The 17,098-nt window shown below is 41.1% G+C and overlaps 1 protein-coding gene across 4 annotated transcripts in view; it reads left to right on the top strand.

Annotated features, from left to right (window-relative positions):
• Rbp6 (RNA-binding protein 6) overlaps positions 1 to 8,870 on the top strand; it is a 553,757-nt gene extending 544,887 nt beyond the window's left edge. For all 4 annotated transcript variants that reach the window (XM_084599398.1, XM_084599400.1, XM_084599397.1 and 1 more), the window contains 2 exons: positions 1,969 to 2,056; positions 4,525 to 8,870. In XM_084599398.1, coding sequence (XP_084455524.1) covers positions 1,969 to 2,010 — 42 coding nt within the window. In that variant the 3' untranslated portion in view covers positions 2,011 to 2,056; positions 4,525 to 8,870. The remainder of the gene's footprint in view (positions 1 to 1,968; positions 2,057 to 4,524) is intronic.
• Positions 8,871 to 17,098: the final 8,228 nt, after the last annotated feature.

Raw genomic sequence — 17,098 nt, 5'->3', positions numbered from 1 at the left:
TTGTCACCTCGACCAAACTGTAATCTAAGCGGACTATTTCTATAACATATGCGCTGTTTGGAATTTCGCACCGACCTGTGAATCATCAATGTACGTGCTGGAGATCGAGTCACCAGTACTCGGCACAACTCTCGTTTCGAGGTATTTGTTAATTCCTAAGAAATGTATTTCTATATCTCATTTGGCCGGCAAATTCCACGTAAACACCTCGAGTAGTTTGGGGGAGACTTGGTTGGTTGGTTTTTAAGGGGTTTAACGTCCCAAAGCGACCTAGGCTATGAGAGACGCCGTAGTGGAGGACTCCGGAAATTTTGACGACTTGGGGTTCTTTAACGTGCACTGACATCGCTCAGCACACGGGCGCCTTGCTTTTCGCCTCCACCGAAAATTGGGGGAGACTCGGCGCATAGATTTAAACCCCCGTGGTTCTGAGTTTATCGCGAGCCTAACTGCCTAGGGCTCTCTGGCCGTCACCATATTGCTCTCTGGGATGTTGGGAGCGCGTGACGTCCGCACGGTGGACCTTAACATCGGGCGAGAAGTATTTGGGAACGCCTCCTCTTTTGGTTGTTGCAAACCGGTTTCGCTGCAACTTCCGCCGTGCGTACGTCACCCGCACCCAACAGTCCAGCAAGCAATATGGTGACGCCCAGGGAGCCCTCGTTGCAAAGATCTCAACGTAAATGAAGGGAACTTGGGCGCTCGGCAGAAAATCAAATGTGCCTCATATGTTCTCATGGAAGTACCGAGGAGCAATCTGTTCACACGCTGCAACCCAGTGACGTAAGCCAACCTGAAAATTGTTTTTTTTATTTAACGTGGTGTTCGTACGCATAGCAACACGAACAGTTGATGGCGCACTTGAATCACATTCACCTACACCCCCTCCTCCCTCCCCATTTCGGGCAAAAATCAACAGGGGACTGAAACAGACCGAACATACTAGAAAATACTGCTCAGCATACCCGGATAACGAATGTATCGGATATCCGTCCCACGTGCCTTTAGTTGTCTATTTATTATGTTTGAGCTTTAACGCAACGTTAAAGCTGACACTAAGCCGAAAATCTGGCGTTGACGTTGTGAGTTAAAAATCACGAGCGTGAGTGCTGGCAGGTGGTAGCCGGCAGTTGACACAGCCGAGCAATGATTCTTCTATGGTTTTCGCGACTAAACATGACCACATGACATCTGAAAGTTGGGAACAGTTGGTTGAGGTGCGAATTAAGGTGGAATAAAATAATCAGCCTTCCAGCTAGTGTTGAGTGCAGAGTCAAGCAAGCTACTCCTACGCCACGCAGGCACATTCATACGGCTTGGTTAAAGCGGGGCTTTGTATTTGGTCAGGTAGCCTACCCTGTCGTGACATGCCCTTAAGGCGGATCTTAATGTCCCTCGTAATTTTTATATTAAAGGCGCTGAATTGAACACGTTTTGCTCATACATCCTCGCCTAACGTTGCAACATCCAGGCAGAGGAGCCGTGAACAAAAGTTTGATGGAATTTCTTTTTTATGTTGTTACTTGTCTCGCCACGTCATCGCGGCTTACACCACGCTGGACATCGACGTCCAGCGTTGAACGAAATGCCGTCAACTATAGACAGCGGCAAAGCTGTTACCGTCAATTCAGGTTTCGCTGCAAATCCGCGTGAGCGACAATAAAAATTAGGGCGGGTTACACAACACGGATGGGTCCTCGATCACCCTGAACACCTTCCACGTTCTCTTTCTCTCTCTCTCTGTCGTTACTCAACTTTGGTAATTTTAACCGAGTCTGCATTTTCAACATTTCTGAAGGGTCGGCTTCGTGAGAAATTCTGCTACGCCTCTTGCGTAACGGCACTGCGTGCGTGCTACTGAAGTGAAATTACTTCTACGCCTTGTCGCTTATTTCGAAACCGCATGATACTTATAACCTCCTGCTGTTTCTCATACTTCATTTCTTTCTCTCTCTCTTTTTCTCACAGGGCCCGCTGATGGCAGCCGCGTTCACCAACGGCTACCACTGAAAGAACCCTCAGTTCTGCACGCTCTACTGTTCCTAGGCAATGCATGGTGAGTGTGACATATATGCGCGCAAACAAAGTCGGATGCTAGCTAGTGAAATGCTACAGTCCTTTCTTCTTTTATATTTTTCCTCTCGTCTTACCTCGTGCTCTGGGAATATATAAACCGGACGCAGATTCATATATTATTGGTTGATATATTGATTTCTTTGATTTACTGTATATTATTCTTTGCAGTGCTTCCTCGTTAGGTTATTGAAGCTTGAGTGGTTGATTCCCCTCTCTTGTCCCCGTACTTTTTGCTTAATTTTGTTGCCACCATTTGTTGTGGCCGTCGTCAACGCCAAATAAGGAAATTTTCTGACAGTGAAACAGCGCGGCCAACGGCCGTCACAGGGGAGCGCTGTTGTTACTTTTCTAGACGCGCTTGATTGTTGGCGTCTTTCGCGCGGGCGGCAATAGGAGTAGGGAGGTTGAAGGAAGGAAATCTGCTGCGAAAAATTCGGCTCTAATTACACGCTTGGGAAAGAGGTTTGGTAGCGTGCAAAGGCAGTGACACAGCGTGCTTGTACCTTAAAATCTTCCGCCGCATGCGCGCTATTATCACAAGGACTGATGGTGCACTAGACTCATTGAATATCTCACACGGTTTTGTCACGGTTATTGTTATTATAGTCATCTGAAGGCAGGGGTGGAGTTGAGAAGAGGCGGGATTAAGCCAAAGTTTCCGAGAGGGAAAGCCACAATGGGGCCTCCATTTATTATACTGTTCCGGCGCAGAAACATAAAAAGTAATAATTTATTAATGCGGATGCATTCGTAAACTATGTTGTGTCCTCAAAATATGTCGCCCGAGATGACGTCATTACCAGGTGACGTCATCGCTCATAACCGGAAGTGGCTTGTGAGTCAGAGTACCCTAGTTAGTGTATAAAATTGTAATTAATATTGAGTCAGTAGTGACTAATGGTGATAATATAAAAATGGTAATAATTAGGGATGATTGTAATCAACAATATAATAAATGATTATGGCAATGAATGATAATCGTAAATAAAAATAATAAAATACGAAATAAAAAATAATAACAAAGTAGACAATTAGAACTAAAGAAATATAGATATACTAAGAATGAACACACTAAAAGGTAAAAATTACATAAAACGTCATGGCAGCGCTAATGTTCCCCCAATGTAGTCTCTGCAGTGGAGTTTTGCGCGAGTAGTACCGTCTTCCCTTTTTCCCCCGCCCATCCACCTCCTCAACCACCAGCATCCACAAGCCGCCGTTGATAAATATACTCTGTTTTATAAAGGCCTCATCACCCTGCCACGCCAATCATCTTTGAAAGTAATGTACCACGTGCACCGAGTGGCCCACTGTCGCAAAAAAAATAACAGACTTCGGAACTGTAGCCCAGTGAGACGACTGCATAGCCTAGACGAATACGAAGGAGGAAATTTCTAAGCGGACGTTTTTGTTTTATGCTCGTAATGAACGGCGGTAACCGGTCATGTCATTTTCACGTGGTTGCCTTTGGCGCACAGGAGTGCTTCGCCTCATCATATATACTATTGCGGCAAAGCCAGCTTGCCGTGAAAAAAAGGACGAGGGCCGCTGAAGCGACTGGTTCAAAGCTAGCGTAGTCGTTGACAGCACAATAATTTTCAGGCTTCAAAGTCAGACCTTTGATTCACATGGTTACCAGCACATTCTTTAGGAGTCGACATCGTGTTTTGGTTCTCAATACAGCTGGGTTGGAAAGGACATGTACCGTATTAAACGATTCCACTTAACACATATAGGGTAACATGGAAGACCTGAAATTGTCGAAGTGTGCTCACTTTTCCTAGTTATAGTCGGCGAAAAGAGCTGATAAAAAAACTGTACAATCGTTTGGGTGCGCATGTAGAGGCTTTTATTGTTCTGCGTGGACACGAAAGTGGTGGTAAAATAAAATTGAGAGGATGGGCATACGAAACATGACACCACGACTATTTAGTCTCGTAAAGCGAAAAAGATTTAGCACTGCTCTTGCAGTCGAGAATAATCATTTCTGCTGCTAGAAGGCGGCTGGCAGACCCATATGGTTGCGTTGCTAATAATTTGCAAGTCTCGCTGTCGCGAATTCTTTGTTAAAACTGGCATTCTCATCATGTATGTGAAAGCGCGAGCCAGACCTTTTCAGTTGAAATTCATTCGCTACATTTTTCTATATGCTAAGTACTGCGCTCTTAGTGTACAGCCAAGTCTCGTGGGATCAGAAAAAAAAAAAAAAGGAAGTCGGCAGAGATGTCACAAGCTAGCTGCCTCAGTCGGGCTGTGTGCTTTCTGTAAGAGCGGGCCCCGTTTTGCTAATTTTGACGAATACAAGCTGCGGGGGAGGAAACAAGAGGATGTTTCCAGGGCATAACCACATAGATCTGTATGACTGCAGTGATTTTGGTTCTTTTTTTGTCTGCCTAATATATAGACCGTACATAGGTACAGCACTTGTGCTTTTGGCTTCTGTCGCAGACGAATTCGTTGGTCCTAGCCGAGGAACCTTCGAGTGAACTGCAGCCCGAAGAGAGGGGAGAAAAGAAGAAGCACGACGCTTTCAGCTCTTTGGCTTCCTGTTCCTGTTTGCAAAGCCCGCCATCCCCATCGCCCTCGCTCCAGTGTGCGCGACCCGGAGACGGTGATCCGGCTGCCGACATGCACACACCACACCACTCGCTTGCACTGTTTCCCCGGCCTCGCACCGGTGGAGGCCTCCCTTCGAATGCGCCTGCTGCGACCGCTGAGGAGGCCCTGCTCGTTTCATTCGCTCCTTTCCCGGTGAAGGGAGAGAGAGGGACTCCTTTCGACTGTTGCCAGACTGCTGTTTGTATGACAACGACTTTTTCTCGCTCTCTCTCTCTCTCGTTCACGCACACGAGCGCATGCTCCTCCTCCTCTGCTGCCCCCGTTTTAAACGGCTCTTTATCGTTCCGTGTACAGGCCATGGCGCGCGCCATCTGTTCTTCTCCTCCAATGTTTGTTTATTCGTCGGAGAAGTATGCTTACTGTCACGGGTCCTCCCTTTTTTCACACAATGAAAAAACATTGAGCACTCAAATGGGCTGTTGTTATTTTGTTACCTTCGTCATGACTCTACTGGACCCAAAAAGAAAATGGCATACAAGAATTTTTCCTTCTAGTATGCATTCTCTTTTTCATTTGTAGGATATGTTACTCTTCATTTGTCTGCAATGCAGTATAAAATGTATTTCCAGGCATGCACTGCTGAAGCAATGTCAGTGCTTTATTTTTGTTTTCTGTACCTATATTCTTTTAGAACTCCCTTTGGAGCAAATCTGCTCGTTGATTGTATCCAACGCTTGACTTCCTGCTGTAAATCCTGTCACCCTACTATACACAGGCATGAGAACGATTTATACTAGATTCTCGCTGCAACGAAGATCATCGGGAAACAGAGCAATAAGATAATATTCCCGTCTCACTGTACTTGTTCAGCTGTTTTGGGCATTGCCAGTCACTGGCTACCACATTGCTTTAGAGGGCAAGAAATATAGTAAAAATAGAAAATACATAAGATCAGCCTGGCAAAATTGGTTACATGAAGAGTTAGTTGGCAAGATTACTGCCAACTGTAAACAAAAAAAAATGCTATTCTTAAAATGACAGTCTTAAAGCAATGTTGCATAGAGCCGTGCTCATCTGTAAAGTTTTGACAGCGATACCGGTTAACTAAGCCAAAGGAAATGATATCACTACCAACAGATAACCTTGCACAAAGTATCCTCATAACAGCTCTAATGCAGCCTGTTTGGGTGTTTAATGTTTCATGAGGTCACTATTGATTGGCCTGCAGTTCTCTGTAGTACAAGGTGCCACCATAAACACCTAGTGCGGGGGCGGCAGGCAAACAAGTTATGTTGCGTGTTGGCAATGTTGTTGGCTATCGACGTGTTTCTCTAAATGTGCTCAGCAACTTTGGCTGCGCTACCAGTGATTGAGGCAGATATGCTCTATGGCTCTTGATGTGCGTGTACATTTCCCCCTGTCTGTCCTATCTCACATGCCGATCACACCTCACCCATCTCTTTCTCGCTCCATCCATCTCTTTCTATCTCTCTCTCTCTACATTTTCCCGGTATGTCTTGCATCCCCGTTTCGTCTGCCGCAAAAAAATCGCAGTGCGGAGGAATGAAAACACCTCAGTCTTTTCTGAAAGCCCCATCATATGTTTTTGTGTGTGTGAGCATGTGTGTGCATATGTGGCACCATTGTTGCGGGTCTTTAACTGTGATGCTGCGCCAATCCCCCATGAAAGCACTGTACGTCACTGCATTGTTGTTGTTTACATTTTTTTTTGTTCTTTGCCTTCAAGTGTGCATATAAATGTACACTTTTTTAATTGTGTATAAATGGCTTAAAGCATTAATTACGTAATGAAGCCAGCATTATGCGTTTCACTCACTCTCTTTGGAATGCGCAGGAAATATTGCACAAGCAAGAAATAGGCGATGAAAGCTGGGGCTATTTTGCAGCTAGACACATTGTTTTGTCACTGTTGCTAAGCGTTGTGCACAAGCACATGCTGTAGCATTCATTCAGTTATTTTCCTTGTGTTACTTCCTTGGCCACCAGAGGAAAACAATTTTCTGTCTTTGATGTTACTGTATAATTAATTTTGGAGCGGCCTGCTTTATATTTAGGACAAGATCACATTTGTTTTCAGAAACGGGCATTGCAGCATGTATTTCGGCCAAGTAGACACACACACCTGGTGCAAGGCTTAAACATAATTGTCACTTTTGTGTAGGTGTGTGGCAGTATCCATGTTGATTAAACAGCGCATTTCTTTTTAACGTCATTCCTTTACAATTTATGTAGTCATCTTACAAAATACGTGAATTCAGACTAAGACTAGAAAAAAGAAAATTGTGAAAAGAAATGAGCTACATGCTATATGCTTTCTGTGAAAGTTTGCCCCCTACCACATGATAAAAAGCTGTAGTTTTGCAGAGTTTATGATCTGTTCAGCTGGTCATTCCTCTAATTCAGCACCTTATAAGCTTAGCCAATCTACTGTCACCTCGTTCAGAAATAGGACTTTTGTTTTTAGTCATTTGTCACTCACTCAGTATCCTTCCTCTGCTCATGTCTTTATTGTTACAAAAAGGATAGTGAAGTTGCCGTTGAAGAGAATATTCATAAGCAGACCGATTCCCTTATCTCTCTTTACCCACGTGGGGCTGCAAAAAAATATTGTGCTTGTAACAGTAGTGGTTTCTTTCACAGCTTAACTCTGATTGCTATTTTTTATAAGAAAGCATAGTCTCACATGTTTCAAGCTAACTATACCATCTTAAACGGGTACTTATCATTTCTCACACCTGCTTAAGAGGTACATGACTGTGTTGCCATCTCTTTCTGCAACCTTTTTAATACTTTTGGACAACTTTTGCAGACATTACGAGATGAACAAGTTGCCATCACATATATTTATTAACTGACCAAGTGTGGATACCTGTTTCAAGTCACTGTTTTTCTAAACTCGTGTCTTCCGTTTCCCATCACACGAAGCACACAAGCATAAGAAAAAAGGAGGCCTCGATATGCTTGCAGATTCTTGTGCACATAGTTTGTCATAAGCGAAAAAAAAGAAGTTGTTTCACTAAGAATGACAAAACACTGCTTTTGCCAGCAGCCTATAAACAAGGAAAAACAAAAACAAAAGTCAATACAACACATTTGTCGTCTCATGCACTGAACTCCATTTATCACTATAACGACATTTCCACATGAACTTCTTTGATGATGTTAATAGATTCACTTACAGCTTCAAACTTTATATTACTTCAGTCTAGCAACCCTGTGCTAAAAATGATGGCCGCACTCGGGTTTTGTCAAAGATCCTATGGCTCTCTTTCGCTTCATAACCGGTATCTTTTCTTTCAAGCCTTGTAACTGCATGATGCTTTGGAGACATGATAACAATAAACCAAGTAATAATGCACACCAACCAAATATTTAGCAAGATAAAGCTGGAACATTACTAGTGTGCATCTCTCAATTATAAGAGTTTTCTGCCCCCTCCAACAGTGATAATCAAAGTATGACACTATGTGTAACGTACTGTGACTTCTCTTTACACTGCAGTTTACAAAAGCAGAATTCTTGTATCATGCATCTACTATCATTGTTTTTTAACTTCTGAATGGTTTAACGACTTTGCAATGGATACCCAGCCTCCATGATGCCGCACAACCATATTCTTTAATAAGCATGCATTAGTCAAGCTGTACAGATTACGCGTCTTCAGCATGCTTACTAGTTTCACTGCATTTTTTGTTGGTTGTCTATATACCTATCATAAAGATATCTGTAAATTATATTTGCTGAAAATCAGTGAAATTTATCATGTCTCACATGATCATTATAGTGCAATTGTTTTAGAGTTAATTGCTATCAAATGAGGGAACATGTTTACATTATATGCCTTTAAAATATCTGTTAATAGTTATGTCTTGAAATTGCACTATATATAATTTCTCCGGAAATGACTATAGTACTAAATTATTCAAAAATGGACAAGGTGGTAGCATGGCATTGAATGTTTGCCAATGTAGCTCTAGCTTTCATACATTAAGTTTTGAGTTGCCCCACCTTTGATTTCAACTTGCCTGATGAGAAAAATCACTGCACTCTTTCGTTTGCTGTCTGTACCTTAACCTACTCAATTAAAGGAACACATTTTCCTAGGAGGCATTGTGGTGCCAATAATCAGAAAATCTTCTCCAGAGCATGTAGAATGTATCACCCAGAGGCATCTTTGCATTCCAAAGACCAAGGCTGTTTAATGAAAAAAAAAAAAAAAAGGTCTTGATATTTTTAATTTTATGTCAGAGTAAGGATTTTTTTTTTTTTTAGACTTTAAAAGTTATTAAATTGAAGTTGAAAAATACTGAATTATGACTTAACATAAGCTTGCACAACTGGAAAGGCATGATTCCATGTTAGTGAAAACCATTTAGCAGTAGCTTGCTTATGGTTGTCCTATTGCTAACTACATAAACATGTCAGTTGCTTTGTACCAGTCCTTTCTCTCCCCACCTTTGCACATGCAACCAGCAACTTTGTAGCAGAAGTCACTGGGTTCTTTTATTTCTTCATGCAGCTCTGACTGAATACTTATTGCAACTCTTGTGCACAGTAATTATATATGCTATGAAAAAATACATGTCTTCCAGTACGTAGAAAAATGTAGTTCTATGACTGAAAGAAAGTAATCAAGTTGACATTTGTCAACATATTTCTATTCATTTTGCATTGTTTTCCTCAAAAAGCAATATCTCTCCTCAGGCTATTGCCAAAAGAGAGAGAAGGCTGCTCATCAGCTGAGCCTTATCTCTAGTCAAGATTCTCTATAATGACGCTTTATTAAAAAGCAGTCATTTTGTTATTGGGGTCATGTTATATGATTTTTTTTGTCTATCATGCCATAAGAGAGGACAGAATTTGAATCAAGTCATTTTTATTTTTGATATAAGCTATTTCCCATTGAATTATGCACGATTAAGTTGTCTGGCTTTTTTTACAGTCCCTCTAATAGTTTGTGCTGCCTTGTAACTTTAATGGGACGCTGAGGACAACCCCATCCTTCTTGCTGTTTAAGAATTGTTCCTCTTCATTCTGGCTACGTCGATGTTTGTCCAGCAGTGAAAAACACATTTATTGATGAGAAAAGTGGATTTAGAAAGCACCTTCCCAACTGTCAATTCAAACTCGTAATATTTTTGGACGCATTGCCATTGTTTTGAAGTGAATAGCAGTGTAGCTTAGCCTTTGAGATATGCGCAAACAAACCTGGTGCCAGTGTGCACGTTCTGCTAGCAAGATCGCCCTTGATGTAGATTACTTCCAATTCTCATTTTTTCCTCTTTTCTGCACTTGAGAGTTCGACAAGAGTAATCTCCTTGTGATTACAGTGTGGTATACCCTAGCGTTTGTTACAGGCAAGCTCACTTTGTCCTCAGTGTCCCTTTATGTATGCCTCGCATAAACATTATACTACGATCTTCCCGCAAAATTTTCTTCCATTTTTTTTTTTTTTTTTTTTTTTTTGTCGTTTCCCTTGAACTGCTTTCACTGTTGATTTGCTATCATGGCTTTTATCCTCCACACTAGAGCTGCCATAAGGAAGTATGAACTTTAGGAGTCTAGGAGTCTCATTTGGCTGTTATACATTTACGTTTTCCCCTGAAATTGCCAGTTATTATAGAAATTGCTTTACATTGTAGGTGATGAGTGTACAGGTGCTCATAAATTAATTGACATTTGTTCTTTCGCAATAATTTTACCTAAATTTGTTTACTTTTTTTCTACAGGCATTTCTGTAGAAATTGCAGTTCAATTTGCAATAATTTTACCTAAATTTGTTTATTTTTTTTCTACAGGCATTTCTGTAGAAATTACAGTTCAATCTTTTTATCAGCAAAATACAGCACTGTATTGTGAAAAGGCAAATTTCTATCTTTGACACTGTTTCAACCATTGCAAGACATGAAAACAGCACATCTTTATATATCAAGACAAACAAAATATAAATTACAGCAGCTTCTATTGTTGAAGAGAATGCAATAATGTGTTACCATAGCAGCTTAGGAAGCATGTGAGGTGAACAGCAACAGTGGACATGTTAGAGCCAATAAATGTTCATTGACGTCATTTGTCAGCCTGTGATAGACCAAAAACTTTACTTCCTGGGTATTCGGTCATTTGAAGAAAATCATAACTACAATTCAATATTAACTTTATAGACTAGCATTTTTCAGTGACAGCCATCAAAGTTACCTCACTTGTGCTATTCACAGAGACTGTTGTCTCTCGTCTGGCAGAAAATGGTGCTGTGGTCACCGAGATCGCAGCTCATTTTCAATACCAGGATTTTGACTAAAGCAGCTTTTTCTTTTTCATCTTTCCTGCATTCCACTTATGAACAGGATATTTGACTGGACATGAGTACAATGTCCACACAATGCTGCACAGGTAGCAAAATTATACATTCAAAATTCTTACGATACTAGTCTGACATGTTTTGCTTGACAAAAGTGCCCTCGTAGGAAACTGAACAGCAATTCGTGGAAGGCAGCGCACTTTCACTGACAAATCTGGGCTCTCTCTTTCTGTGTTTACTCGCAGCAAGTTGAAGCCAGAAGAAAGGGCTGCAGGTGTTCCAAGTGACCTCTCTCTTACAAGTATACATGCACTCTATGCAGACGCTATTAGCTTAGTGAGTTCCTTGTATTCCGTCTTTTCCCGACTCTCTTCATTGCATTTGGTGTAGTCTACCGATGATAATGTAAATATTAGTCAGCGTGACATTGAGCGTCCCTTGGTGTGAGGAGGAATGTGATTAGGAGTCGACTGCAGCAGCAGCAACCACCGACTGCCCTTCCTTTGATCTGCACAGTAATTTTCCCCACACAAAGACATACAAAAGAAATACTGCAGCCTAATTGTGCAAATACATTACTATATTCCTTCTTCACTTAAATTAGTCAATTAGGTAGCATTTCATCCTCGCATTTGGCACATAGATATTCCATTTGATTAAGAGCTCAGTTAATTTCAACTGTCAACTATTCAGTGTTCATACAATATCCTCAAGCATTCAAAGTTTTGAACGATATTGCGCAGTTCTGGCGCGGTAAGGAATAATGAACTGAGAGAGCAAAACAAAAAAAGAGCATACATACAACGATATTTTTGTATCACCAACTCCTGGGGCACTTTTTTCGGACGTTGGCTGCGAACAAGCAACCCAGTCTTCACCAGCAGTGGACGCTAGCGTCTGGGGGAAGACTGCCCCACACATAGACCTCAGTTGACATTTTGTCACCAGACCATGGGTCTCTAGGAGCCTGCACTGTATGCGATGAATTCTGTGCATTGCATGTCTCCTTTGGTCTTCCCTACTGAATGCAGCTGGAATGTTGGAAACCGTTCCACAGTGCACTGGATTTTTAGAGAAGAGCGCTTTGCAGTGCGTGGTTTTTGTGCCTGTCATGATTATCTTGTTTATTCTAAATAAGATTCCGCTCTTGAGTTTCACTTGTTGCTCTTTTCTACTTTGTATTGTCCTTATCTTTCCCTTCATCAAGCTTTGCTTACTCAGCAGTTAGCATGCTGCGATTTTGTTTTACACTTGTGATGGTGCATCCTTGACACCCTGTTCTCAGCTACGACAGCTTTCAGAGCATACTTGTAAGCATGTCAGTGCATCAGGCTGTCGATCCATAGCGATCCCACGCCAGGGTAAGCAAGTAATGCGTAGTGAATTCTGTCACTTGAATATTCGCTCTCTTAGTAGTCTTCTGAGCATACATTTCATGTACCGTAATTCAACAAGGTAAATGCTTAACATCAAAAAGTTGTCATTGCATATTTGTTTCCTTTGTAGCTTATAAATGACAAACATGGAAGGTCAGGTTGTCTGGGGGTGCACCGATCATATGCATCCAAAGAACATAATGGGGCATGATCATCATGGTCGAGGCTGAAAATTGCTCACTACATAAAAAGAAAGCATTACAACTGGTATCTTGAGATCATACGTGACCGCAGCCTCATTGACATTGTAACATATGAGCAGAACGTGACTGAATTTAGCATGTGTACAATGGCAGTCAGGGCATTTTGAATGGTTTGCTTTATTTTTAAGAAACTGAAGATTGCTGGACTCGTTGACAGAGCAGAAAGTATCAGTAATTGAGGAGGGTCATCTGAAAGCCCCAAAAACTCCATAACACCAGAATCTCATGTGAAAGGAAGGCTTGGCAGAAGCACAAGATAGCAGCATTTGAGCATGCACGGCCTTGCTTCAAATTTCCCACTCTCGCGACAGCCATTCTTCAGTTCCTTGAAAAAAATTAAAAGAACAATCCACTATAAATGGTTTGATTTCTGTAATATACAAGCCAAACTTTGCTACGTTGCTCTCATTCATTACAGAACAAAATGGATGTAAGCTTCTGTTTATTCAACAGTTCTTTAAGTACTGTGCATGCCTCATTTCATATTTTTTATCTTCCTTAGCTCATATATTATTTTTGCAGATTGATCACACTGTTGGCTTGAAAACTTTACAAGGGCAATATGACGCATATATATTTATAGGAGCGCGTCCTTCAAAGAGTAATAACTTTTCCTACTCTACACAAAAGAGAAACGAATAACTCACAAAGCTGCCACAACTTGTTTCTAGCTTTAGATTTTGGATCACGCGGTACTTATCTCACCGCAGCTGTTTAAATGGACACTGTGCCGCACATGTGCATGAGTAAGTTAGCAAAGTACATTCAGTCACCTGTTTTGACACAACATATAAAGGAATTTTAAGAATGTGACCCTTGTTACAAAAGCTTAGTTTGATGCCAATTACTATGCTGCATTTTTCAAACAGGGTTCCTAGGCATCAGAATGGAACCGAAGGCTTGTCACCAAGTCACCAGTGACAGTGTCACTGTTAGTTCAGGTTGGTAATTCTCCTAGTGTGCTGTCACTTTGTTTCAGAAAAACTGTCACTTTTACATTCTTATGTTAAGATGCCAGGCCTTGAAGCAATGAAACGAAGGCATTCTAACCAGTAGAAGCGAGATGTTTACTTAGAATGAAAAAAAAAAAACTAATTATTACCCACCATAAAGAAAATTGACTGTTTTTCATTTCAGGAATCTTTCTGTGGCTTAACTTTTACTAATTGCTTGATTGAAGCTGCTATCTCTTTACTGAACAGTGACTATCGAACTGAGCAATACCTGACAGGATAATAAGATGATGACAAATATAGAAAAAAGGTCAGACACACTTTTCTCTATTTATTCACCTGCAAGAACACAATCCAAAAAAAAGAATGTTTCAGCGTCATAGTGTATGCGCATATATTATACATTATATAAAAGTAATAATGATGAAAAGAAAGCCTATTTACCAAAGCACACGCATCTTGTAAGAAAGTGTATGTGATGTATAGATCACCGTGTTCTCTTTTGTATAATGACACATTGTTATATGATTTTTACTGTTGTTTCAAAATGTATGGAGTCAGCGCTGTTTCTCTCTATGTGCATGATGTCACTGTGCGATTCCTACATGTGTCTTGGACATGAGGCATGTGCCCAACACAACACCTCTTCATGCGCCACAACACATTTCATGCACACACATAAAGAGAATAAACAAACTCTCATAAAAATGACAAAACAAGGAGAAGCGAAACACTGAGAAAAATTGCGGTATATTTGAGTGATGGTGGCGTACAATTCTTTTAACGTATGCCTGTACATAATAATGTGTGCGTTCGTAAAACGATAAGTTTCACATCTGGAGGAATTCCATAATATCTGCCTTATATTGTGCTATATATTTAAGAGGTGAGGAACACAAACAAACCAACGACATACACAAGAAGACACAACAACAACAAACTTCCACTCCGCCACATGATGCAGAGTGTCTGCACCCTGTGGCAAAGCTCTGCGGAGTGGGGCCCCTGAAAGCAATATGATGTTACATTACTGCATGTACATATATTTATATATAATATTATTATTACCAACAACTCTATATATATATAAATATATATATATATATATTAGAACCGTGACTGTCATGTGCCATGTGTGTGCGTTTTAATAATAATTATAATTGCGATCATTGTTGTGTGACTATGTCAAAGGGGAAGTGGGAGCGATAGAAAGCATTTTATTTCTCTCCTATCTTTGCTTTCTTTCTCATCTTTGAGAAAGAAGAGATGGACAGGACACACACACATGCACACACACATGCACAGACATACACACCCTCACATGCACACAAGACAGTCGCCTACCGCAGACGCTGTTGCTGTCGCTCTTGGCCTATATACCTTCCCCATCTCTGTGAGAATCTAGACTTACATTTCAACATGTGACCATTTTGTTTATTTTTTATTTTTCACAGAGTGCAGCTGAAATGACAGCTTTCAAACTATGGCAATATACATAATATATACATACCTATACATACTATAAATATATATATACATATATATTGAAGAACCGACATTCATATAGGCCTGCACTTGAATATGCACTGTAATCGTGTAAAAGTCTCTCTCTCTCGCTCTCTATCTCTAGTTGTACTCGCAAGCTATATATAGCGTGTGCAACGGATGAATAACAACAAACCGGTACTTCCACATTTAATTTCTTTACTTCCTTACTGCATTCGCCATAAACAAAATATATGTGCGACAAACTGGCACTGTCAGTGCTCAGGCCCCACCACTACAGGTACTTGTCAAACCTCTCCCATGCCTCTCTCTGCTTCTTCCCAACACCCAACTTGAACTTGAGTACGACATTATCGCGCCTTTCTTTCCTAGGCATATGAAAAAACTGCACTCAAGAGTGTAATGGCTTACAGTAGTGCAGCAGTGCTTCCTTATTTCAGCAGTACTCACCCTCATGAGCCGTTTATTTGTGCAATAGGCTGTTCTCGCTGAGACGTCAATGAAAAGGGGTGTCATAATATGAGGTAAAAAAAAAAAAGAGTTGAAAAGGGATAGAAGTAGTTTGTGCCGACAAGACTGGTGGTGGTCAGGTGATTGCAGAGTGTTTTCTTCCCGTTTTCTTGTCGGTCAGGTGCTTCCATCTTGTGCAATAAGAATTGTTGCGTAACGAGAAACTCAGGTACTCTGTTTTTCTCGCATGTGGCTCGAGTGTATCGCTTTGTAATTGTACATCTATGCCAGAGAACCGTAGGTCTTAAAACTGAACACCAGGGAATGTAAACATTCCTTGCACTGATGTCAAATTTCAATCGAAATGTTTGCAATTCAAAGATTGAAGCAAACAGTATTTTACTTTCCTTGTTGACCATTTTCTAGCCCTTCTGAAACTTCCCATTTCAGTCTTTGTACTAATTCAAACGTTTCCCTGTTCACAAGACTCCACAAGCTAAACTGTTACCCAGGATTTACTACTTTATCCTACCACCATCTGCCCTGTTGTGCTAGATATGTCATTTTGATTCCCCAAGAGCTGCATGTGCATGTGTTTACCTCACATTTGCATTTTTTTCGCCATGGCATGCGGCACTGTTAGCACAGTTTTCCTGTTGCAAATGCCTCACCTTCCTTCTCGCTTCTCACCCAGTCTCTCAAATGGAGGTCTTTTGATGTCATTTTTCCTACATCAAACAACGAATTTCATTTTCGTATTCTCTCTGAAAAACGAAAGTTTTGCCACCATGGCTCACTAGTGCTACCAATGGGATGAAAGCCCCTTTCATGCACCCAGGCTGCCTCCTTTAGCCAGAAACTGTGTCAGATAATGGTGCCCTATAGGCACAACTGCATGTACATATATTCCAGTCTGCAAAGAAATGTCGCAAAGTATCCGCTTCTAGCATAAGCGAAGCCATTGTGCCGTCACTGTGAAGGAAGTGCGCTTATTTGGCCAGTCTTTTTATTTCAAACTTATCCAGCAGCAACAGTACCCAACGGTGTGGGCTTCATTGCAGGTTTCAGGTAGCCTGCTATGCACACATGCGAGTGTTAAGTAGCTGTCATATCACACCGATAGCTTCCACTCATCAACAGAGGCATACGTGAGAACCGAAACTCATCCTACTCTATCTGTGAAACTGAAAAGACAATAGCAAAGCAAACATCCGACATAGCCTGCTCAGAAATCCCAAGAATATTCAATATGGAGGAATCAAGGATACCAACTTACTTGTGGTAGCATTGCTGTGCTTAAGCTCGTTAAACCCTGTTCGTGTATTTTTCTTCCACGCCTTAAAACTTTGCATACTTAAAACATGAGGAAGTTTGTTCACCAAAGCTTACATGTGACAAGAGCTTGCATTGTTTTTGTTTATACACTGCTCTTGGAAAGCGGCAAGCATTTTGAGATGGGTGCAACGTGTAGTAAACAGCCAAATCTGGAGATCCCAAGTTCTTTTGTGAGGTCTTAAATAGCTATAATTCAGATATACTGGTCTAAGACACTAACTGCACAACCAATCGCTTCTGTGTCAGTTTGCAATAAGTATG

This window comes from Amblyomma maculatum, chromosome 3, assembly GCF_055883805.1.
Source record: "Amblyomma maculatum isolate TAMU_Amacu chromosome 3, ASM5588380v1, whole genome shotgun sequence".
NCBI lineage: Eukaryota > Metazoa > Arthropoda > Arachnida > Ixodida > Ixodidae > Amblyomma > Amblyomma maculatum.
Note: the sequence above shows the minus strand (reverse complement) of the source record. Positions and strands in the feature narration are given on the sequence as shown.